This window comes from Zerene cesonia, chromosome 28, assembly GCF_012273895.1.
Source record: "Zerene cesonia ecotype Mississippi chromosome 28, Zerene_cesonia_1.1, whole genome shotgun sequence".
Taxonomy (NCBI): Eukaryota; Metazoa; Arthropoda; class Insecta; order Lepidoptera; family Pieridae; genus Zerene; species Zerene cesonia.
Genome location: NC_052129.1, coordinates 1,708,128 through 1,735,097, shown reverse-complemented (window position 1 = coordinate 1,735,097; position 26,970 = coordinate 1,708,128). Strand labels below are relative to the sequence as shown.

At 32.8% G+C, this 26,970-nt stretch overlaps 1 protein-coding gene across 18 annotated transcripts in view; it reads left to right on the top strand.

Annotated features, from left to right (window-relative positions):
• The window catches only part of LOC119837637 (zinc finger protein 543-like), a 73,139-nt gene that overhangs the window by 30,590 nt on the left and 15,579 nt on the right, over positions 1–26,970 (top strand). For 2 of the 18 annotated variants that reach the window (XM_038363344.1, XM_038363343.1), the window contains exons 2-5: positions 9,900–10,425; positions 12,214–12,309; positions 14,037–14,135; positions 15,268–15,360. In XM_038363344.1, coding sequence (XP_038219272.1) covers positions 9,925–10,425; positions 12,214–12,309; positions 14,037–14,135; positions 15,268–15,360 — 789 coding nt within the window. In that variant the 5' untranslated portion in view covers positions 9,900–9,924. Of the gene's footprint in view, positions 1–9,590; positions 10,426–12,213; positions 12,310–14,036; positions 14,136–15,267; positions 15,361–26,970 lie in introns of those variants that run through there. The other 16 variants (XM_038363338.1, XM_038363337.1, XM_038363333.1 and 13 more) reach the window with 16 other exon arrangements.

Sequence of the window (26,970 nt, the reverse complement as noted above, 5' to 3'; positions counted from 1 at the left end):
TGCAATCGGTTCAGTAGTTTTTGCGTGAAAGAGCAACAAACACACACACATCCTTACAAACTTTCGCATTTATAATATTAGTAGGACAGGATTGTACAAATTTTCACACAAATCTTTCTTTAAAAAGCATTTAAAAATACATGGATTTTTAATAAAATAGTGCCACTGGAACTTGCCCAACTAATACCGTTTTATAGTTTATTAAAATCATATTTTTAGAAGATCTTTAGTTCCATTACCGCACGCGCGGGGCCGTTAGCTGCGCATGCGCATGATAAATCTTTTTATGGCACGTCGATTGGAAATAACTTTATTAATTAAATGCTTTAACTAAAACCAATTTACTGTCTTTTCCTGGTTCACTTTCAGTTATTTATAGAGGTCGAGTCGCAGGTTCGAATTCCAATTATAGGTATTAAACACTTGAACACTAAAAAATGAACTAAATTGCATTTAAATTTTCAATTTTACATGAGAATAATACAGCTTACCTTGTATCAAGACATTAATACGAAACATTATAATAGTATCGAATCAACATGGCGTATTTTGGTTTCATTTGATTTACATATTAACAAGCATTCCTGTAATTAAAAAAAAAACTAAAAAATATATTAAAAAACAATACTTATACACTAAAATAACACAAATATAAACTAAAAGCCCCTTCACACTTGCATTGCGCACTACACCCATCCACATAAAACCTAGTGCATATAATAGACAGCTTATCTAGACTCTCACAAAGAACTCTATTGCACGTAGAGCGAGTGATAAGGATTGCAAATAATAAATACTTCTCGGTCATACTGTTTATTTATAAGATGTGCTGTATTTATAGAGCGGGATATATTTCATTTATTTTTATGTCATAGTCGGTTAAAGCTGGTGGGTCGCCTGGCAAGCACATTAAGTTTTGTAGAGGCCTTATAATGGATTGCTGACTTAAAGGAAAGGGATGTTAAAAGGATTGATGAGGAGTATAAAGGAAGAAGGTCTTCGAAGAGCAAAGACAATAATTCAGTGCTGATGTTTTCATTTTCTTATGCCATAGCGGTCAACTGAGCTGGTGGTTCACCTGATGGTAAGCGATCGCCAACGTCCATGAACATACGCAGCCTCTGTGAATGGGCTGCCCGCTTTTATGGAGTAATGGATAAGGATAGGGTTGACGACGGGAAAGAAGGAATGGACTGGTAAGGATGAGGAAGGATAAGGATGAGGACTGGTAAAGAAAAAGGAAACCTCTGGGCCTTTCATATAATTCAAGGTTCTCTTTTCTGTGCGCATTTAAATAAAATCGTCACACCAAGCCAATTATTTCTTGTAAACAAATAGATGTATTTGTCATTGTCATTTAAAGGAATGAAGGCAATTGATTCAATTTAAACTTTGAGTGAAATAATATGTAAACAAATGTAAAAACTGTTATTTTCAATAAAATCATTACATGAAATCTGGTAATTATAGACTTTTTAATTCACTGTAAAATGTTCGTAACATCGTTTTAAATAATGTTATACATAAATCGCGTTTAAAATTCATTTCAAAAGTCTTTTATTTTCAAATGTAAAATACTGGCGCAAAACCTAATACAATAAAATACTTCTCTGTTCTTACACATAGTTCCAGACTATAAATATTGTAAAGACTCATTCCTATACATATTTTGGATAATTTATCAACTATTTCCAATATTCATTATTTATTATTTCATTGAATATATTGAAGTCTGTACTATAAATTGTGTTGAAAGCTTTTTTTCCACTACTCCGGGCGGGGTTATCGCGGAAAAGTTGAGGATTTTTCAAAATTTTATCTACATACGTACTTAGTGATAACGCACACATACGCAGCTAGTGATGCGCCGATGTCTCGATTAGTCAGCCGATTAAGTATTATGTTCAGTCGATTCAATCTTATTGGAAGTTACTAGAATCGGTTTCTTATACGATTTAGTATAAATTCTTAGAAATTTTTCAACATAATTTTTCTTTGTCTGTCTTATTTATGTCTTATTGGATTATACATCACATAAAATTATTTATGCCACTTATTTCATTCTAACCAGCTTTTTTATCTCTCGTTCATGCTGTTATAAAATTATATTTCGAATTAATATGAAACAGTAGATACTTATATCACGCGATTGCTCATAAGATATATGGAGCATTTGATTTATAATTAATTAATACAAATAAAGTTTTATGTTTAGACCACCTTTTTGCCACTCTTTCATATTCTCGACTATGAGTACTAATATGTTAATAAGTCAGTCATTATGTTTCGATTAAACCTTTGAACAATGCGTCCCATCACTACGCTCCAATAAAGTAGACCATCTCCTTGACAGGACTATGAAGGTCTTAAACAGTGGTATAAGACGAATTAAATTAGATTTTATCGTGATTAAATTAAAGTTATTTTTCCCTTCTTACAATGAGTGCTCTAAGGACGTTACGTGATTGGCCGAAATGTATTTTTTCGTTAGAAAAAAGATAATGAACACTGTTTTAAATGGAAATTTTATAAGAAGCTGCAGCGCGGGGTGGTTGTTCACTGTCTTGTAAGGTAAAAATTTTCCATTACGTAATCGTTTGATTTTTAATATTTTTCCGTTTTATGCTTTATTTATTATCAGTGTATCTATGGAATTATGTGATTGCTAAAATTACATCTGTATGATGAAATTTTGAGAGATTTTTTGGATTTTTTTTTTGCGATGATATTCGTTTCGTGTTATCTAGTGAGATAAGGAAATGCGTAGTTATTTTAATTTATGAATGCATTTAATTACGGTTGTAGTTTTAATACAATTTTCTAATTAGAATCGATAAGCCTTCGTTCGCTAGATGTCACTAGGTACGTATATTTAATTTTATTTATGTCTTTTTTCGTTCTAATTTCGATGATATTCTAGAACCTATGTTGGATTTATGAAGCATTTTCAATTATTGATTGCACAAACAGTTTTCAGTTAGCAAAAAAGTATGCTATCTTTAGAATTTTACAATCTATAATAATATTTCCGTCAAAACAACATCAAAACTTAATATCACGTGTGTTAATAGAAAAGTGAAATTTGTATCAATAAATACAACACACAAGTAAGAAGCATTTCATAACTTGTGTGACTAAATAACTTTGATAATATTTAATATACTATTTTTCACCAATATAACCTAAAAAAACTACCATTTAGTAGAAATCCATTATAAACTGAAAAACGAATACTAAACTGACATAAATAACCGACCCACATTAAATTATACAGTGTTAACAGTTTAAAAAGTTTATAATCTACAATTTGTCGGCTGAATGGCGTTACGCCTTTCTAATTGTCACAAAAAACTCACCCCACGGCACGAAAGAATAAAAAAAAGTGGGACGGCACGCGCGCTACCAATTATGTTCTTTTTTCAAACCATCGACACGAGTTTTTTTTTTATTGGTGGCTAAGCGCAGGGGCGATTTTTTGCGTTCCTTTTTTAAAATGTGTCAAGATTAACATGTTTTTTAAACGTTTAGAACCCCGTGATGTTTGACACGCAATGTTTAGACGTTTTTTTTTTTAACTTTTTTACGGTTTTTATGATCGCTCTGTGTAATGCTACTGTTTAACGGTTGGTTTGGCGGGGGACTTTTTTATGCGTTTTTTACGTGACTTTATGAGCGATGAAATTTAAGTTGTGTTTTTTTTATAATTACGTTAAGTTAAAGCTTTGAATAATTATAGTTCGATATACATTTACGATGTTGGGTTCCTTTATTTTATTTGTACTTTTTTAAAGAATTTACCACAGTATAAAAAGATAACGAGCGGCATGAGTTGCGGTTACTTTATGGATTCGTGGTCAAGTTACAAACGCTTGCTAGAATTTTTATTCAAATCTTCTTCGGGGTACTAAAGTATTAGTAGAGAGTCATCGTCATCAACCCACATTTGTTCCCACTGCAGGGACCTAGACGCTAGCCAAGTGCGGGTTGGCAGATGTCACATGTCGTCGAGCTTTAAGTTCTTGTATTTACCGGTTTCCTGATCATGTCGTCCTTCACCGTTTAGAGTAGTAGTGATTGCTATATCAATATATTTTTCTATAAGTTTATCTAGTCTAGAACCCCCGATTTTTAAGTACAACGTTCTAACCACTGAGCCACGACTGCAATACAATAACAAAACAGACTCATGTAAAAAACAATAATATGTGAATTCGATATTATCCAAGCATTCAAACAAAACACAGAAGTAAAATAAAAATATAGAGTTGTTCGTCTGTCTATTGATCGGAAGGACTCACTCGTCAGTAGTCACGGAATAGTACCATCAATAATTTTCAATATTTACCGGTTCGCTAAGTATGGATAGAAAAAAAAACTTATTTAAACTATTGTGTTTTTCGTTATTATATTCAATAATAAATAGTAGTTATGGACCCAAATGCGTTATACAAATTTTTGAGTTTCAAGCATATTTCTCAGTTATGTTAAATATTGTAATAATAATCAGTAATCAATAGAAAGTAAGACAAACATAATATCCTGTTAGTATATTAACTCGTTTTATTGCATACCGATCGCCCCTAGTTTCAATGTCATTATAGGGACAAAGTATCATCAGATAATATCTATCTATTTAACAAAACTTGATTCAAATCTGTTCAGCTGTTTTTATAACGGGCAACAATGTGTGAGTTTCGCATTCATTATAGAATGCCCCTATTAATAAAACTTTATTATTTAATTGTCAAGCTATGCTATGCCTATGAGACCACAAGCTAAACTTTAATAAAAGACCTGTTTACCTATCTTCCTAAAGATCGAAGTGGGCAGAAATGATGACGACAGAGTCACAATTAGGTATATCTAATGAAACGTAAAATAATTTTAGTAATATGTTGTATATTTGTCTTTTCATCTAAGCCCTCTTCGCATTCTGAAAATTCTCAGCGGCTGAACATTATTATTTTTATAGAAAACTAATCTGCCATCTAATTGAAATAATCTTAAATACATGGAAGATATCAGCTTTCAAACAAATAAAAAATATCGTTTCACCCAGTCGAAAGTTCCGCGGTAACTAAAAATAAAATACAATCAGAGTGAGACCCTCTCCTTTTCTTAATGCCCTTTGAGTCATGATGATCTTGCCATCAACCAGTTCATCAAATATTTAATAAAATTTAACTCCATTGCAGTAGTTTTAAATAAAAAAGCCGTTTCCACATTACCAGCTAACCCTTCCTCCAACCGAAAAATGATTAAAAATAGGTCGCGGTGCGTGTCCACCGCCATTACTACCCCTTGCCTCGAGTTTCTGCTTTCTTTATAACCCTTTCCACGCAACCGATACAATTGGAAAGAAGTCCATGCTATGGCTGAATTGAGCACATCTTTCAACCGACTTGAAAAAAGGAGCGTATGTTTCTTGGATTTTTCCTCGGAATGTACTCGATTTTGATGATTTTATATCTATTTGACAGCTGGTGCCTCCCGCGTTCACAGACCAGTTGGTCTAGTCCTGATACTTTTGAAGGTAGTTTAAGTTTTTGTTTAAAATAGCAATTTTTGCCATTATTGACATGGCTCCTACGCCAAGATAATTTTTCCAAATAAAGGAAGATAACAAGAAGTTATCTTTTCTCCATAGCGTAATGTTGTATTTTTCTTTAGAAACTGAAAAACCAAACAACACACATTGCAATAAAATGGTATGATAAAAAAAAATAAAATAAAATCTATATATATAAAATTCTCGTGTCACAGTTTTCGTTGCCATACTCCTCCGAAACGGCTTGACCGATTCCTCTGAAATTTAGGTAGGTCTGAGAATCGGCCAACATCTATTTTTTATCCCGATATTCCTACGGGATACGGACTTACGCGGGTGAAACCGCGGGGCGCAGCTAGTACTATGATATTATTCATATATCTTATAACAACATCTAATTCCAAGCGGCGCTGTTAATTTCTTATCATTATATAAAGAAATAATAATTAAACAAACTACAAATACAACAAGACTACCACGTCATCATCATCCGAAGCAGGGATGTCATTCAAGATCCTATAACAGATCAAGACAATAGTGTAGACAGTTTCTCACGGAAGAGTATCACAAAAAACGCTAAAACAACCCTCGATCGTACAATCAACTTTCTCATAGACAATGTAGGGACCGGTTCGCAAAATATGACCCCAAGGTGCCATATGACTTGTTTAAACGGCATTTTGAAGTGCGATCGCATGCAGGGTGTGCTGTGATACAAGTTACTGAGGTGGTTGAATGAGAAATTGTTCGGAAGTGAATTAAAAAATGAATGAGATAAGATGTGTTTCAGATTAGATGTCTATTGTGTTTTGAGTATTTAAATGGTTTAGAAATTAAAAACTTTTTAACGGATTTTAAACGCGATTTATTCATTATATTATTAACCCGACGTTTCGAACACTTTACAGCGAGCGTGGTCACGGGGAGACTAGTCAGTCAGTCGTTAGTAAGTCAGAGTATAATTTCTAAATGTATAATACTCGCGTAAAATCAAACACAAGAAAATACTTAAATGGTTATAAAATTGAACCCTTTTCATGTCATATTCTTTTAAAACAGCGCCAAATAATAATTAGGTTGAAATATCCCATCCAATTATCTCTTTTCTTCTCTTTTTGACTTATTTCTTCTTGTTCTTATACGTGGGCTGATAAACATGATACCTATATTCTCAAAAGTCAAAGCACACTTTTTTGTGTAAATTTTGATGTTAGCCTAAAAGGCCCTGTCCCTGGAAGCAACACACAATAAATTTGAATACATTATATAAAAGTATTTTGCTATATATTTTGGATTATTTCCACAAATGTGTGCTATACACAATCACTAAAGGCTTCCTAAGAGTAACTTTGGTTTAGCTTCTGAGAAAGTTATTTCCCGAAACAGAATAATTACCAAAGCTCTCCGCTGCAGATAATTCAAAATAAATTATCATTTTGTTAAAAATTTTATCAATATCGATACAGCACAGGATATTAAATGAAATATGTATAACAATGGACAGCAGCTGTCGGTCCGTTCGCTGAACACGTGGCTTCGTTTTATTGTGAAATAAAATAACAAATATTTTAAACGTCTGTATTGAGGTGAGTCAATATTACTTACCTACTCATAGATAACTAGCTTTTGCCCACAGCTTCGCAGACGTTAACTTCGGAGTAGTTTAATAGATGATTATACATAAACCTTCTTCTTGAATCACTCAATCTATAAAAAAAAACCCATAAAAATCCGTTGCGTAATTTTAAAGATTTAAGCTTACATACATACAGACGCTCGAAACGACTTCATACTATGTAGTGATACGTGTACATATAACATTATGAGGATCGGTGTTTGTCACTCATTAAGGAGCCTTTTCATGTCATCATCGGCAATGGAGCTGGTGGCTCGCATGATAGCGCTACTGCTCCACCCTTTACTACTCATAAAATTTTGCAGAGGCGTAAGGTTGTTTGCTGACCATACGTCCCTTTAAACGGATTGCTGACTTTAAATGGAAAGGGATAAAGAAAGGATTGAATCAGGGAAAAGATTGGGAAGGTTTAGAAAAGACTTGCCTTTGTGAATATTAGGTATCCAATGTAAAAATAAAAAATAAAAATAAAAATAAAAATAAAAATAAATAAAAATCTGGAAAATCTATGATACATTTCACTTTTCTGACAGTGTGTTGAAAACTTTGATATGATAGCTAAAGAATATTTACCTCTAAAGATAGATTTAAAACAAAAAAAAACATTAATTATATAATAACAGATAAATTAATATTTATAGAGAATTTTTTAGAGAAAACAATTTCCTCAAGTTATCTTCTATACGAACCATTGTCAAAGGGTTGTGATTCGCGTTCAATATCCGCGAGGGTGGAACCATAAGTTCTTACTTATAAAACAACCAGGGTTCTTATCTAAGCATGGTTCTTATACAAGTTATTACTTAGAAATAAACCCTTGACGTTTAACTGAAAAATTACATCCTAATAAAATAATAATAAATCATTAATAAAATCTGAAATACCGTTTAAATTCGCTAACTTATGCTGTTTCACCAAACACATTTAAAAAAATACAGATAAAACAACAGACTTTTAACACAGATGACAAAATAATTAGTGTTATTACGAATTACAAGTCGATTTACATGAACCTAGCACCGCCTTCGAACCCAGGTACCGTGACAAAAAAACGGACGACTCCCACCGCCACGCCCGTCTATCATTGTTTTTATTTAATGACTCAGTATAATTGGCTGTACTCGGAAATCACATTTAGCGATGATATTTATCATTGGCATGACTGCTTTGCGATTTTTAAATCACCATAAATATTTATCTATTGTTAATTGAAGGTAGTTTTAAAATATATAGTCAGTTCGCATTATTCGCGGAAATAATCGAAACATTTCTTTAAAGGCCGGCACACTCGCGGTGCCTCTAACATCGCGTGTGCTTATGGGCAGCGGACATCATTTTCCATCAGATGAACCGCCTGCTCCTGCTTAGCTATAAAAAAATTCGTCAGAAACAAAAACGATGTAGGTTTTTATATTGATTCTCGATGACATCAAAACTTTAGAAACACGTATAAATAATATGACTGATACGAAACAACAATAGCTTGGTTGCAAAAGGTTATATATCTATTAATTATTGTCTTGAATACGAACAATTTTGTATATTTTATAGCAATCGAATGATTCAATCGTGACACAATGCTTAGAATAGATTAAACAGCACCTAACATTTAACGCATTTTTATGTAAATTGTTCATAATATACTACAACGCTTAATTATCAAGTTAATAAATAAAACGATTATTGTTTATTCAATATTTTAATGTAATATACACTTATAATAATTGCATAATATTGCGGTCTTCTTTTATTTAGTACCTAATACATTTTTGAGAAAAATCAAGCCTTGTCCTATACGAATCGTAGACTTCGTAGCAGGCTACGCCATCTAGTGTGGGGTAGCTGTCAGAGCGCTCCGAGAAAACTGAGGGAAAGCCTCGCAAAAAACCCAAATAGCTTCGATATCAACCTTAGAAATGTAATCTTTGGTCTGTGTTATTTTGTTCTCGCTGTCTCCCCACAGATATGCTTCGATAAGAATCTGTAAAGAAAACATAATTTTCATTCTATACTCGGTGTCTTAGAACGCATTACAGGCAGGATGTATATTTTTAAAGGCGGGCTCGTTTAGGTAATGTCTCAGAGGGTGTGATTCAGTTTTTTTCAGTCATTAGGTAAAAAAAAGAAGCCGCATTTAAAAGGCCGTTGGCTAGAACCCCGTAATCTAAGCCCCGCCTGAGCGCAAAAAAATTCAATAATAGAAGAGGCGGAACGAAAAGAAATACTTAAAAACGCGAAACAACCCCATTCATTCCCCTAAGTGCAAGCGAGATAGAGCAAGAAAAAAATCACAAAGAAACCCATTCTTTATTTCCTCCCTATAGCTTAGAAAAAATGATCGCCCGTCTCGCTTTAGCGAAGGGTGGGGTATAGGGGTCGTGCGAGCGAGAGGGCGCCCTTAATAGTTATTCAGAGGTCCGAGTTAGGTCCGGTTCACACGGGCGCCGCGCGTCCGAGCGCGCCGTCTTTTCCTTAAGCATTTTTCCGCGGAAAAATTGTGGGCGCAGGCGCCCGACCTTCAGTGGGGATGTTCTTCACGGCGCGTAAGGCGGGGGCGGCGCGTCTTGCTAGTTGGCGCGGCGTCTTCGCGAGGCGCGCGCGTCCGCCCCTCCCCGCAAGACGACGCTGCAAGTTTTCCACCAAGAAGTTAGTCGTATCCCGCCCGCGCCTCGAAGAGGTCACTTTCCCACGCGCACTCAACCGTCTTTTCCGCAGATACTCGGGCGGCAAACTGGAATTCATGTTGAAGTACTTCAACGAGAACATATCCCTCGCGCTCCAGGAGAGATACAGGGACCTCCATGAGTACCGGAAGGAGGTAGAGGACTCACCGAGGGAGGCAAAAGTACCGAAAATTGCTGAGGAAGGTGAGAGCGTCGGCGGCGAAGGCGCCTTTGAATCCAGCGCCGCGCCGCCGTTCCCTCGGCTCTTGGAGCAGCCTAAGGAGGAGGACAACTTCGTAGCGAGTTGGCTGCAGAACTCCTTCAAGATGACAGCGGCCGAAGGCAACGAGGCTGCAGCGGGCGGCAGTGCCCTAGACCTGCGAGCGGCCCCGCTGTCGCTGCACATACCGGCAATACAGGCGGAGGCACAGAGGTTCAAGATGCAGGACTTCTGGAACCGGAGCCGGCCGCCGTCGCCCGTTCAGGAAGACCAGCCGGGCCCAGCACCACCAACACCTCAGCCACCGCCGACACCTGACCACAAGATTATGGCGGAAAAACTCGTTAGTGAAATACAGGTGAGTCTCTTGCTTTTATGGACAGTTCTGTGTTAAGGATTATTTTACAAGTTTAAGAAGTGCTAATGTTGTGAATAAACGACCGCAACGCGAGATAGAAGAAAAAAAACGGTGCTTTTAATTTATTGTTGTTCATTAATTTATTTTTATTGTTTTTTCTTAAAACGAGCGTTTTTATGAAAACAAAATAAATAAGTGGAATTAGATAATACTTTGTAAATAGAAAACGCGATTTGATTTGCATACTTATTCAGTGTCTATCCGCCGGCAAAGTTCAAAATGTCTAATATTCAGTTTAGTTATACGCGCATTAATCTAAACAAAAACAAAATTTTCTAGTAATCGCATTAGAAAAAAATAAATAACGAATTAGTAAAATAAAATAAAAATTACCTTGGTGACGAAATTTTAAACTTCGAACAGAATTAATTTTTCAAAACTGTGAACTTCTTAATCCCATAAGGAATTTAAAATTCGAACGTCTATCGTCTTCAAGATATGGTGAGGAACTGACCCCACTAAGGTACAAAACTTGTTCCAAATTTGAACGATCCTGACTTCCTTAAAAAAAAGAAGACATATTGTAAAGCTTTTGTTACCGAAGAAAGGGTTAAGGGCCGGGCGTCAAACTTATTATTAAATCGTTTTTGTCCTTATGTCGCATCCGGTCTTACAAAGGATATGTAAATTACGATAATCAGTGATAATTCTATTATTTCTGTATTAGTATGTGATCAACATGTCAACATTTTGGTTCGGTTCTTCATTACAAATGTTTGTTTTGTACATATGGCATGTTTTACGTCGACGGGTCGTGTAATAATATTGGTAATATTTTTAATGTTCTAATTCTGATTGTGACTATATTTCATAATATATTTTAAACGTAACCGGCATAAAATCATTTTTGTTAAATTATAATACCTAATCACTTAAAAAAATTATATGCAATCTTAAAAAACCAGCATTAATTTCCAAAATTCGTTCTAACATTTTTCAAACTACACACAAAAAGAAATGTAACAAAATTCCGAATGTAGTGAATTTGAATTTAGAACGCCACCGAGCAATGCATGTTGAATTAAAATTTGAAAATGGAAGACAAAAGAATATTACTTTTTAAATTAGTTTCGGATTGGCTCACCTTGCATTTGTCTGTTCCCACGGCGCGCGGATTAGGGGCTCATTGTGATTTTATTTTTTTTAATTTTTACATCGGGCATTGTTTCACGGAAGGGTGTTGACAGTTATTTGTTACTGCAAATCTGTTCTCGTTCAATTTTTTGTTTTTAAAAATTGTTTGAATAAGGAACCGGTTTTCGATATCCAGTTCGAATTTCGTATTCATTGGTTTTTTTTAGATTTAACGGTTCAACGCGGAGTTACGCTTTGTGGTCGTTTTTTTCCGAACAACGGTTAATTAAAATTTGATTTATTAATTTTTTTAAATGTTACGCTTGTCGCGTGAAGAGTTTGCTCTCAAAACATGTCATATATTTTTTGTTTAAATCAAAATACAGCTGAAGTGCACGCACTTATATTTTACATGTTAATGTTATTCATATTATGAAATATGCATTTTTTACAAATGATTTCTTATATTGTAATATAATCTTTACACATCTATTACCTTGTGAATAATATCATCTATTTCTCACAATGAAATTATACAATCGTTACAAAAACTGCCTATAAGTGGTCATGATATGTCAATTTCGATGTTTATGTTATTAATTATCGTGCATCTCTTTCTTTCACGCTCCTCCACCACACGTCGGAACGAAACAGCAACAGCAGTCACCATCAGCCGATTCAACGATGAGCGAACGATCACTTGTACCATTTGCGCTGGTAAATTTACTGTCTTCACTCAATAATGTCGATGTAAATACTCTTTCTCTATGGTTTGTTTGAAAATGGAACGTTTTGTCTATGATTTCTGAGGTTTAACAGGCATGATGTTAGAATAGAGACTGGGCTGTATGAAGGCAAACCTTTGCCTGGATTAGATGCAGTTCGAATTTCAAATTCTGTATTTGAATTAAAAAGAAATTTCAGCGATTTCAATTTGAATAAAAGTAGAGTTTATAACATAAAGATATGAACAATAATTTTATATACCAAAAAAGGTTCAATTCAGTTTTAATTTGAACTAAGTGTATGGGATATTACTAAACTTAGAACCCTGCTTTTAATTAAAGGGTTACTTCTAATTTTGATCATGCCTCTTAAGCCTTTGGTTGTTTTTCTATATAAGTACACTTAATTTATTTTCTTTGTTATATATATGTATATATTTTGTGTGTGTTTGTATTGGGATTCTTTGAGCCTTATTCTATTTCTTTCGCATTTTATAACGCTTTTTACGCTTACAGATATAGATAAGAAATGCTTATAATATATATAAGTTACAATACATTTAAGTTAAGAAATTCAATAGCATCAAATTTATTTATTTCTAATCTAATTAATTGCCTACTACAGTCTACATAATGATGACAATGTCTACGATATTTTCATGAACACATGAAATACTTTTTTTTTTTATAATGACTGTTTTAATTCGATATAAATAATGATTCTTGAACCACAAATCAAACAAGAGTATATTATAAATAAATACATAATAATATATTGAATAAAATTTACATAATACGGATAGCGAAATACAGACAATTCAATCTTGTGATTAGATTTTTTCAGTATGAAGGCGAATCTACAACGCAATTAAATCAATTTCACTCTTAAAATTTCACCAATATCCTCGTTTTGAATATAAATCGAACGATTCATGTCCGTCACGAATCTGATAAATTATTTAATTTATCATATATGTAATTACACAATTTAGTAAAACTGTACTGTTTTCTTTGGAATCGTCATAATAATAGTAGTAGTGATAATAATAGATAATTAATATGTATTTTGACACACATAGGGCTTAGAGATACACTCATTAATAACTCTTGTAATTAAATAAATAGTATTTCCGATACATAAACATCATATTTTATTTTTTACATACACGCGGGTATCGCGGATTGTTTTAGGGGATTATATAAGCTGAATGACCACAGTATATGAAATAATGTTTGACATAATATATGAATATGCTAATTTGAAAACACAATGCTACAAATTTGAAATGCTATAAAAAGTCATAAAAAAACCTCTAACCATTTGTTTTAATGATTAAAAAACAAGCTAATATACGGACAATCGTTTTGAAATTCCGCCAAATCATTTTTCAAAATACAATATACAATAGTTGTGATTTATTTCACTAATACAATGTATGGATTTTTAGTAAATCGCGTAATATATCTGAGCATAATACGTACCCGTGTAATGCGTAAGTGTGTGTCCTGTGTACGGACAGAGGCGGCCGAGACCGATGATTCGTTAATTGCATTAATGTGTGCGTGTGTCATAGCTCTTATAATCCACTAAATCAGCTAAAATGACTATGAAGTCAATGCACTAATGATAAAAAAATACATATTTTTAACAAGATCAAGATTTCTTATAATTAAATCAATATATTTTCTCTCTACAGGTGTGAATGGACGCTTTATTAGCTTTATTCTAATAAATGGTATTTTTGTTGCAAGCAACCCCAGCAGTCGCCGACAGGGGAAGTCCCGATAGGTGATCGCAACTCGATGTTGCCATTCGCATTGGTAAATTACCTGAATAGCCTGAATATCGATGTAATTATTTTTTTTACTTTCGTCTTTTTTCGGATGGCAACTCATTCGATAGATCTGTTGCGATATCACAACAGTTATTATTTATTTTAATTATACTAACTAATAAGTAATGACACATTCAAATCAAATATATGTACCTAATATTAAAAAAGAACTTGTTATTTATATTCTTATGATAAAGATACCAAATTTATAAGAGTTCATTTAATTCATTCGAATGAGTTTCCACCATTCTTCAATTTGGCAGTGAGTTAGAAACTAAATTAAATAAATAAAATATATCTGTCACACCAGGTTATCCAGGTTTGTTTATATTATCTTGTATGATAAAATAATTTGGATGAATTGTGAATATGTGATATAGTCTGTATTTTATACGCTTCATACACGCATATATATAAGACCACGTCCTATAAACAATAATTATATATTAACCAGTACTTTCAATTATTTCAATGTACTATTAGTTATTGTAAAATGGCGTCATTTAAATATTAATTAACGTATGAAATATTAAAATTATTAACTTTAAAGTGAAAAATTGTACAATTTTCTAGAACAAGAAACTCACTGCTAAATAAATTCTTTATCTTCTATTTCTTTCACATCGCTTATACAACTCTGTGCCTGGGTTTGCTTATCTCGCATTAACACTTCTTCATAGCTTATGTTATATATAACGCACTATTTACTAAGTTGGTTAAAATCTTATTACTATTATTTTTATATTACCTATGTTATATTTTACGTGACAACCTGCCGCCCGTGGCTTCGTCTACGTTGTAAAGGAAGGAAAGACAGTCGGGAGTGCTTCCCACATTTTTCCGTCTCCTCGATTTTGTGTCCTTTTCGGATCTCAAACTATCTCTCAAACAAATGCCATTCAAATCAACTCTATAGTTTAAACGTGAGAAGTATATATATATATATATATATATATATATATATATATATATATATATACAGAGAGTATTACTTATATCTTGCTAATAAAAACACATACGGTCTAACTCACAACACTCTTACCAGAACAGTCAGAGGCCAAAATAATAAGTCATAAAATTTTCTTCTTCTGATAGACTTAAAATACCCAATGTGTTATAAACTCTTCTAATTGTTGATATGTTCACAGCAGCAGGCGAGGTCCGGACAGAGCATCAGCGAGAGGACCCTGGAGGAGTGCTGGTCGACGCTTCAACGAGTGAGTTGGCACCTGTTTCAATGTGTATCGTTGTGTTCCAATCTGTGCGGCGGTGTTTATCTTGTTGCTATGGTTACGGGTTGAGGGTAGTTCGAGATATGGAATGATTTTATCCGGTTTTAAAGTATTTGAAACGGTGTGCGCATTCTATTTTGTTAATTTTTGTTGGGTAATGAAAAATAGTCTTTGCTATGACAATAGAAATTGTTTAATTGATCAGTAAACTAGAATTTAATGGGATTGCTTTCTGTTCGTGATTCGGGTTTCTCATTATTTGAATGCGCAATGAAAACTGAATTCAATGACTGAATAAATACAGGCTAATATTGCAATTAATAACAAAATAAGCACCAAAGCACAGCCTAACAATGGGGTATTGGTCCAACCAATATTCTTAATTTAAAAATCATTCTACACACACAACAATAAACGTAGTATATATTTCACGCACACTAGAAAGAAAATTAAAAAATAGAACGTCGTTTTATTCACATCGATGCAGTGGGTGACTACAAAATCTATGGAGCGGTTATCTAGCTAAATCTACATAATTCATTAAACATTTTCACATAGTGCGATAGAGCGATAAGGCTCGGGGCGTTAACAATTTATTTCGATCGAGATTCCCGCTTTTTCACGCTTGCCCCATCTGCGTACAAGGTGGCTCGGAGGAAGTACAGAGCATCTGCAATATTTACTGATATATTGCATTCGGATGTGCCCGTGTCAAAATTTTTAGTACAACCGCGCGATTGCATTGCACGATGTACTTTGAGTACTCTTCGATTTTAAAAAATCGGTATTTTTTTAATGCATACATAGAATTTAAATATATTTAATACGAGCTGCGCCCCGCGATTTCACCCGCGTAAGTCCCCCATAGGAATATCGGGATAAAAAGAATATATGTTATTCCACTTGTCCAGCTGTCTACGTACCGAATTTCATTGCAATCGGTTTGGTAGTTTTTGCGTGAAAGAGTAACAAACAAACACACATCCTTACAAACTTTCGCATTTATAATATTAGTAGGAGGGATAGGATATAGATGCATTGAAAATAATCACTAAAACTTTAATTAAAGAGTTCTAAGTCAGTCTAATAGACTATTAGCTTAGCGTATTACATTTTTTAATATAAAATCAATCCTGCGTAAAGCATATTTGCCCAGTTTTATACCTGAACAATATCGCATATTACCCAAATAATGATACGAAACATGGAACCGGTCGATATTGCCAAGGAGGGTCAAAGGTCATTATCTAAAAACGGCGATCTATAAACAAAAGTATAAAGTTTTGTTTTATTGCGCCATTTACATTTATTACATTGTACAAGAAACAAGCACAGGTGCAGGAAAAAACGTTCACGACGGCCGCAGAGCGGAACTCGACAAAATAAAAAGTGAGCTGTACTGAGTACTTGTAGTTTTGTATTTACGCGGCCGGAATGTGTGGAGTCGCTGATTTTTTGTTCGACTGTATTTTTTATTTTTGGAACAGTATTATGTAATCGGGCCTTTGTTTCTTAATGTTAATGAAACAAATGATTACTGAGAATTGGCTTTAAAAAAAAAATAAAAAATGTAGCTTTCTAATTGATTACAAAAATAACCGTTCTTAAAGAAAATTGTGCAACCACCAAATTTATAGCCTTGAATGCTTTAAATTTGTCACTAACAAGTCACAAAGGTTAGATACGTATAATATTATGTTTTAAATATTAAAAGTCACAAGCATAAAGCTCAAATACAAATAACATTCAATAAATGCGAGGGGTCAATAGAAATTCACCCGATAAAGAAACAATAGTTCATAAATTGAGTGTGAGAATAAATCAAAGACGCACGGAGCATCGTAGGTATTTACTGAAAAATCAATATATCAAAAGTGTATGTATGTTGTTCGTGAGTTTCAACAAGAAGATTTAATGCTTAAACATTATAGTTGAATACAATTCAAATGCAAATTTTTGTTGCATATAATTCTAATATAATTTTAGTTTTGTTCGATTTTTAAAAGTTTGTAAAAACATATGTAATCGTCCATTCCATTCATTTTTGTTCCAAGCACTTGATACGTGTTGTCGAAAAAACTCACATTTGCATGTCGATCCCCAATGAATTTATTGTTATTGCGAGGAGATTTATTATCTTTCTCAAAAGAAAAAATCTCGAAATGCCCGCGTATTTAAAATTCAAATTTCGATTGTTTTGTTCCGATATTGAGACACTTTTGACGTTCGGCGACGTTCTGTTTTATTTTTTTTCGTTTTCGGCATGTTGGTATGACATTTTTTGTTGAATGTTGGTATTAAATCAATTCGTGTAGTGGTTGTTTTAAATGTTTTTAATGATGGAGAGCGTCGCGGGCCCTTTGTTCATTTTGGGGAAGGATTTTTTAATTCCATTTTTGAAAGTGATGTCTTGTTCGACAGTTTGAATTGAAATTCGGCCGTTGTAATAAAGTTTGATGCGTTTAGACTTATTTTACATGTATACATGCAACGATACGGTAGATAAAAATTTGACGAAACAATATTAATATTTGATAGATTATATACAAAATGCATTTTACAAACTACAATTTGAACTTAATCACATTTAAATAACCCTTTATTATCAACGCTGAAAAAAAAATCAAATATCATACAAGAGATCCTATAAAGCGCTAAGTAAAAGCTATTAAGTTAAAAGCGTCATTAAGCATTTTTAACCGTTTCAGTTTTCCCGGTCACTTTTCATAATAACCGCCGGTACAAGATGTAACAGTCAAACTCGTTGGCAATCTAATTATTTCGGCTTTTATCGTCGACTTTTTTTCTGGAACTAATGTTAAATATACGTATGTATGTATATCCATTATTGGGGTGGTCATAACAAGGAAGCGGTATGTAGTATTTGATTAAAATCGATTTTTTTAATAATCAATTACGTTAAGGCTTAGTAACTTAACTAGGATTTAAATGGGATTATATGGAAGGCACAAGTGATCAAATAAAAAAGTATCATCGAAATCAGTTCACACAATTAAATACTGTTGAATTTAGAACCCTTTCTTTATTTTAAAGTCGTTTGACATTTAAAATATATGAATAAAATTATGCAAATATAATATATTTGATATTTAACTTTCTTGCATTGCGCAAAAAAAAAATCGTCACAAGTAAGGCAAATAAGGCACTTTACAGAAAATTCACGTGCAAGAAATTGTAAGGAATAAGTCAGAGAGAAATAAGGCTCGGAACAGAATGGGCCTCGTTAGCATCTTTTAATTTTAGCTAATTTTTATCTTCGTCGTCTTTTTTTCTGAAACGCGCCATTAGCTAAGAGATAACGCGAGTTAAGTGTTTTGATACTTTTTTAATAAATTTGTAAAATTATTATTTAATTATCGGTTAAAAATGGATAGTTCACATGTAGATGTTTAAAATTAATTAAAATAAATGAATGGAATAGCATAACATAGAAATACAGTTAGTTTATGATTAGAGTTATGAAATTGACAGCGAATTTAAATTGATCATATAAAAAAATATATGAAATTGTATTTAGTGAAACTTTATTTTAATGTTATATTAACTGTAAAGTGACACTTATTTCTATAACTATATTTTTAACTATTTTTGGGAACATAAATGCACCAAAATAAAAAAATGTCTATGACGACCACAGATTACAAAATGGTTTTATGCCAGTGTAACTACAGATTACTATGCCAATGTAACAACAGATTACGATTTAAGTATAATAACACTGCGTGCTTATGCATGATGCAAATGAATAATAATTATTGCAACAGACTAGCTGCGCCCCGCGGTTTCACCCGCGTAAGTCTGTATCCCGTAGGAATATCGGGATAAAAAGTTGCCTATATGTTATTCCAGTTGTCCAGCTGTCTACGTACCAAATTTCATTGCAATCGGTTCAGTAGTTTTTGCGTGAAAGAGCAACAAACACACACACACATCCTTACAAACTTTCTCATTTATTAAGTAAGATAAGATTACTATGTAAGTGTAACAACAATCATACAAATATCATTTCGGCCAGTCGCAATATTTAGGTGGGCAAGGCATCCAATTTTTACTCTGTTTCATTCCACGCGGGGCTGCTTCCCGCCAATTTGCACTGTTTGTGATCATTTTAACCTTAAACGATTGCTGTCCTGCTTTTGTTTGTTTTCTCTTATTAACTCTGTTTTTCTTGCTTCTTAGATGTGTGAATTAAAAAAATGTTGCTGTTGAGAATTGACATAAAACGATAAAATTATTAAGTGATTTATTATGATGACTTCAATCACTAGATACAAAAAATTTTTTAATTATACGAAAGCTGAATTAATACAAATCATGTGGTTTAGAGCAAAAAAACGAAATCAACTTTCTACCCATATCCATAAGTAATTTGGAACTAAATAATTACGTTTTTATTTACATATAATGTATGTAAAAAAAAGAAAATATGAAATACACATTCAAGCCTTACCTACTGCTCTTAAAAACAACAAAAAACACAAAGATTTCTTAACAATGTCTTTATGAAATTTATATTAAATTCTAAAAAACATTTTCAGTACAGTCGTAAACAAAAACGCACATACCTCTAGACTTTAATTACTAACTTATTCACTTCAGCTCAGGTGTCCGAAAAAACAGTTTTTTACGAGCAATAAGAAAGTTTTCTAATAATGTCCCGCGCTCTTGAGTATCACCGCTAATTGCTTAATAAATTTTCGAGTTTCGCCAAAAAACTCCATCTCGCTATGACTAATGGAAGGCAACCCTTCAAACCGTGGTTTAATGAGACCTTCGTGAAAATACTTTCTGCTAACGTTAAAAAAATTGGGAAAATATATCATTATTGTATTCGATTTGTTATTGTTATGTGAATACAAAAGATACACTAAATGAAATGTAACAATTGCTCTAGACTATAGATTTTGTTTTGTATTGTTTATCTCTTATATATATCCTATAAACAGATACACTAATTATGAGCCAACAATAAATAAAAATCTCTATATATATAGTTTAGCACTACGAATGACACAAAACGTATAAATCTAACTAACATTAAATGCATCCATATGACGTACATTAAAATCTGTAACATATAAGTAAAGGGCGTACTTCTAAGTACTAAGTTGTCATGACAAGTTATTATTACGGACCCACTCATTTAGGCATTTGCCGGTCCGCTGCGCTAAAGACCTAGGATGTAGTATTTTTATTTTCAGTATGTCATCAAATTATTACACGGCACTTGCTTGGTTGTTTGTTTAATTTGTATGCGCGAAAAGTTCAAATGATTTTTGCGGTTTTTTTATGTGTTTGTTTGTCGGTGTTATTGTATATGAGATTTTTTACATCGTTTATTTATACATACGTAACGATACATAATGTTTGGGTATAATCAGATTAGTTAAAAATATCTTTATTAAAACCTGTAGAATATTTGCTAAATTTTTCCCCTTTTGATTTTTCATATCGCTAGAGATAATGTAGACAATAAAAAGTGAAAACTTTATGTGACCCCTTGCACACTGACATTTCAAGTCACATAAATAATAAGGAATCGTAACCATCGTTAATACAGATTAAAAATGACAAAAACCTTCGCGGAGTGAGTGAGTAAAAAAGTTTATTCTATAAAATATTTATTTTATTATTTTCCCCTTATAATAATGGAGACCACCGAGCAGACATATAAAAATGTCAAGTGTGCCCAAATACGGCGGGTTATAAAAAAGAATCGGCGAAAAAACGTAAGTTCGAGAGTGATGACGAACGTATATAGCCGTCTCTTTCCCACGCACTATCGCTACAAGTGAAGGAAACATCTTGATACTATGATATAATGTGCATTAGAATTAAATAAATTAGTGTAAATCGTACTGGCGTATTCACAATCAACGATCAAAATCATTTAATAAAATCAAAAAGTTATCATACAATAAGCAATTAAACTACAACCAATAGAACGTTATAATAAGACAGCTCTTGTAATCATAAAATTATCACTCATTCGTCCCACACAATACAAACATATGTTAACAATTAAAAACAATACAATTCTCAACCACAATTTAAGTCGCGACACACTGACTACAACGAGCATGCATTCAACCAAGCAATATAACACGAAAACAAAAACGAAGTCATCATTTCGTTACGTAACAGAATTATCAAGACCGTTCGTTCTGGCCGGAGCATGCGAACCTCTAAAGGCACCGCGGTATAAAGGACTATAATAAAAAACTTAGCGAGTACCAACACATAAGTGCATTACGATGCCATGCTCCTACTATAGTACTTATAAACAGAACGCCTACAGCCCACGGCCTGTGCACAACGATTTTTTGCCGTATTCCATTTTTAAATTTGACGTAAACAGACACATTTTTTGTTGCAACTATCAAACAAAAAAAGTTTTTATTTAATTTCGGCCGATGTTGCCGCGTTCTAAATTCAAGTGCCCGGTGACGTGCGAATTTGGACTTTTTGAATTGTGCTGTGTTTTTGTGTGAAATGCGCGGTTTTTGTATGAGTTCGCAAGCTCTTCTCGATACAGAACATCGATGCAGGTAACTTCTCTTATCTATTCTGTACTGTTGTGAATAAAAAAAGCGGATGTGTCACAGATGTTGCAACGATATGCATTAGTCATTAGCATAACTGAGGCTACGGTGCAATTAAATATATTTATAATCCGTCTAAAGTTAGGTCGGAGAAAGTTAAGCTAAGAAACTCGTAAAAGTGCATCGCTAAATGTCAAATCGTGACATTTGCAATTTTTTAAAGCGCGCTTTCTATTCTATTCGAAAATGGAATTCGTTTGAAAATAGAACAGCTAGGGACGTTATGAAAATTTTTATCGATTTAACTTATCTTAGGCATTGAAATGAGGTCAGTCTGATGTTAGCAAATAGCTGAGGTACCTACCTAGTATGTTTCCATTATTTTTATTCTTTGATTTCTTTGCTATGCACAATGCAAATATAAATGTTTTGAACACGTTTTTTACATAAATTAAACATAATTTGCAATACGTTATGTATTATAATTTGAAGGTTAATCTCTTGTAGTTGAGAACTTAGACGTCTATGGTTAAAATTGTATTTTCTATTTATATTTACTTAAGTTCTTACCAAAAGAATAGAGTTAATCTCTTTGAAGGGCATCTGTCATACGTTTCGCATACAATTGTACAAAATTAATTTTGAATAACATAAGTATTACCGAATGAATTAAAATGTCAATTTTATGAAATGTCACAAAACAAAACGAGCTAAATTAAAAGCTAATATTAATATGTTTTAATACAATGCCTTAAAAAAACCGCAGTGTATAATTTGTTTCCTTTTTCACATTATTTTATAATATTTTATAAATGTTACGTTAGTATGAATACCAATTTGCATTTAAAATATCTATAAGTATGTTTGTGTGTTTATTCTTCTGCCTGGCACTCCAAAATTATGTGGTGTTAAATAAACATTCTTTCTTTCTTTCTTTTAGTATAAACCATATATATATTTTCGTATAACTAACTATTATATAGAAACTTGTAATGTAATTTTTAGAAGGCAATTGAAATTAAGGCCATATGTACCCAAAATGATATATTTACTAGAAATATGGAAGCAAATTGTGAGTAGAAGCTACATGTATTAATAATAAACCTAAATTTATATGACAACTAGCTTACCGCCCGCGGATTCGCTCACGTGGACTTTAATAATTTTCAGTGAGTTGATTTTTGAAGAGGCAGTATGATATTTTAGAGAATTTAAATGCGTTTGTCCTCTTTTCCGTTTTATTACATATTCGTATTTCTTAACTTAATTTAATAGTAGAACAATTGCCACATGATATTGTATCAAAATCAGTTCAGTGGCTTAAACGTGATTGACGTACATACAAACAGACATTCAGACAAAAAAAATACGAAACATTGTTTTGGCGTTTATAAAATATCTATTTAATTACTTTTATACAAAAATATTTAATGAACAGAAATCGCCTAATTACATTTAGATAATCTCATATTAGATAGCTATTTAAAATAATTAAACAAATATTATTAACTAGCTGTAACCTGCGGCGACTCTCGCGTGGTACCCGGCTAGAAAGTAGCTTATATGCTAATCCAGACTATAAACTATCTCTGTACCAAATTTCAGATAAGCCGTTTTTGCGTGAAATTGTAACAAACATCCAAACATCCATAGATCCATACGGAGAAACTTTCACGTATAATGTATAGGATATACATTTAGTATGACTTCTAGGTACAATTGTGTGATAGGTTTGTACCTATAGGTAAATAAAGGTTTTATATATTAGTTAATCGTGATAAGTTTCGTCTTATTGAATAGCCAAATATTGCAAAGCGTGAAACTCGAGAACGGCTCGACCGACTTGGCTAAATTGAAAACAAGGAAGATGACGTACCACGAGAGAAGCCGGGGCTAACCGCTAGTTGTTAAAAAAATGCTTGGTTAGTGATCAACCACATGGCTTAAGAATGTAATGATCAAATGAAGTAGAGATAATAAGATAATATTAGTTGAGTTATTGTACTCTCATTTTAATTAAATTTAATTTTTTACTATTGCGCAGTAAATTACTGAAATCACACTAATATCATATATGTGAAACTTTTGCGTTTGGATGTTTGTCCGTCAATCACGCTGAAACTACTGAACGGATTTTGATGAGATTCGCTACAAGCTTACATAGGTGATAGGAAACATTTTATCCCGATTAAATGCTCCCTGGGGATAAAACAGGCTTCTTTATATATACAGTCTTAAACGAATCTCCAATACTGCGTAAGTACTTTACTTTATAAAAATAACTCCCTTTGTCTGATCGGCCCAAGGCAAGCGTTAAAAATATATAAAAGACATTGGATGTAAAATTAGAAACGAAAAACACGCATAAACAATTATTTTTCTTTATTGAATTCGCAATACAAGTAAAGACCTATATATGGATCTCATAAGGTCTCCTAATATGTATTTAGATAGATAGATAGATAGATAGATAAAAAGTTTATTAAAAGAACACATTAAATACATGACAATTACAAAATAAGACGATTAAACAAAGAAAAATTAACATAGAGAGGTAAAAACAGTACGGAGACAAATGTGCACTGTGTTCTTAAAAAGGGTCTTGGCTCAGCATAAATGTCAGAGTCAATGGGACCCTGACGCTGATATTCTGCCAACACCACTTGAGGGTATTTTAAGATGATACATCTTCCAAATTCATTAGCCTTTATATTTTGTATCTATCTGTTCGCCCATGGTACATATATAGCCTATGTCACTCAGTAAACTGGCAGCTTTGTAATGGTGAAGGAATTTTTGGTAGTGTCCAACAGTTTTTGCGTGAAAACGTTACAAACATACAAACACAAAATTTTCCTCTTTACATTATTATTGATATAATTTAATATTATACATAATTTTTCAAAAATTTTCAGGACATAAGAACTATAACATATAATCTTCGATTATATGCAATTTTGTCCCTAAAATTTACATTATGTACTTTCAAAACATATGATTTTGAAAGTACAAAGAGGAAGCTACTCCCAGCATTTATGTTTTCCAATTTAGTTCAACGGTTTTTCGTCATAACGCATAAAACAAATCTTACTTTGCTCAAAAGAAAAACTATAGCCATTTCAATACATAATTATCTGGCTATACAATAAAGTATTGATTAATGGAAATTTTTCTAGCTTTATAAAGGTCAAAGGTCAATTTTAAGTTTGGTTTGTTTCCCCACAGATAACTGTCTAAATTTCTATTATACAGAGTACATTATAAATACATTTTGAAAACATTAATGCTTTAAAATAATAATTATACATTTTTTAAGTCATATCACTGATGAAATATTATCTCATTCCCTCGTACTGCAAAGTCTTCAAAATGTTTTGTATTAGTAGGTACATGTTTTTCTTTAAATTCTAGAAATGTACAACCATAGTAAAATAAACACAAGTAGTACAACTAAGAATGTGATAATAAAAAATCTTATTGAATTGAATACGCATAAAAGATCGATAACGCAACGAACAAAAACTCTTTTGAATGAAACAAAATACAACATAATTCAGTTGCAGCAAAAGCGCGGGCAATTCGAAAAATTTCAATTAAATACAGATAAAAAATATATTACGCAACACACACACACGCACACGCTTGTCGTAGGTCAAGATACTGCACTCACACACGCGCGATCGAGAGCAATGTACTCGCTTACGGTATCATTTTTCGCGAATATACACATTTTTGTTATAGATATTAGAATGAAATATAACTATGCCCCTTTCTCTTTCTAATGCACTAATGCTGAATAGCGTCACTTGAAGCTACGCTAAATTACAACTGGCACAGAACAATCAATTGTATGATAATGTTTTTTTTCTTTTATTTGTGTTACTTTTGTTTTTATTGTTACATCATTTTACCGTCACAGTTTTCTTAATTTTGAGGTTAGTAAAATTCGCGCCAAAAATTTTTAAAGTAAAATGTTCTCGGTTTTAATTTTAAACAAGTTCTTAACCATAATATATTGCCGCGCAAAACTAATAAATGACTCATAAATAACCAGCAACTTCAAACGCAGCTATCAAAACAAAACTGCATTAATTGCATTAAAGTATGTAAAGTAGAGATTTCTCAAAAGCCCTACCTAAAAAGAGAATAATATATTTTCTTCCGTTTGTCTAAACTTGTTCGGCGCGCGCGCAGTTTGTATGTGGGCGTAGAGTTGTGTGCGTGGTCGTGTACACGCGTACGCTGTGCGCGTGTGTGCGTGCTTGTCTTAGGTTAGGGAGGTGATTGACCCCTCTCGTTTCGCAGACTCCCACTTTATTTTTATTATGGAGCACGTGGATATGCCGCGCTTTTATATTTCCCTTACGTTTATGGTGATTTATTTTTAGAGAACGACCGCAGATAAAAAGGGGGAATTGCCTATGTGTCATTCTAAAAGAAATCGCGTTTAATCGAATTACGATTCTGTGCAATATTTAAAAAGAACGTACTAAATTTGAAATTGGAATATTGCAATCGTCGCATTTTATTTTAATAAAGTATTATGTTATATTTGTTAAAATTTATTGTTTTGTCTATGGCCAGCACTTTTTTTTTAATTGAAATGAAATTACAAATAATTATTTATATTTCGAACGATGGTATCGACGGTAATCGATGTAAAAATGCAAGTTCGCAGCTTTGATCGTGACCCGCGCGCGCATGCATACTGTATGACACTATTTAAAATTACAATCAGGTGTGATGTGGTGTACATCATTTATTTATAGATATTTCGTTCTCTACTTTTAACGGTATTTTTTATCCATGTGTAGAAAAACGGTAGTAGGGCTGTCAAAAAATATTTTTAGCAGTTGTTATAAATCGTAGTTAACATGAAAACACGTCGTAAATATTAACTTAGCGTCGCAATCCTTTACCTAACCGAGTTTACGTATACCATTATTAGTTTACTAGCCAAAAATTTATATTTTTTACATAAATTCCCTTCAAATGGTATAGAAAATCGACTTGCTCAAATCCTGGGTACTATATTATCTTATTCTAAATGTCTGTC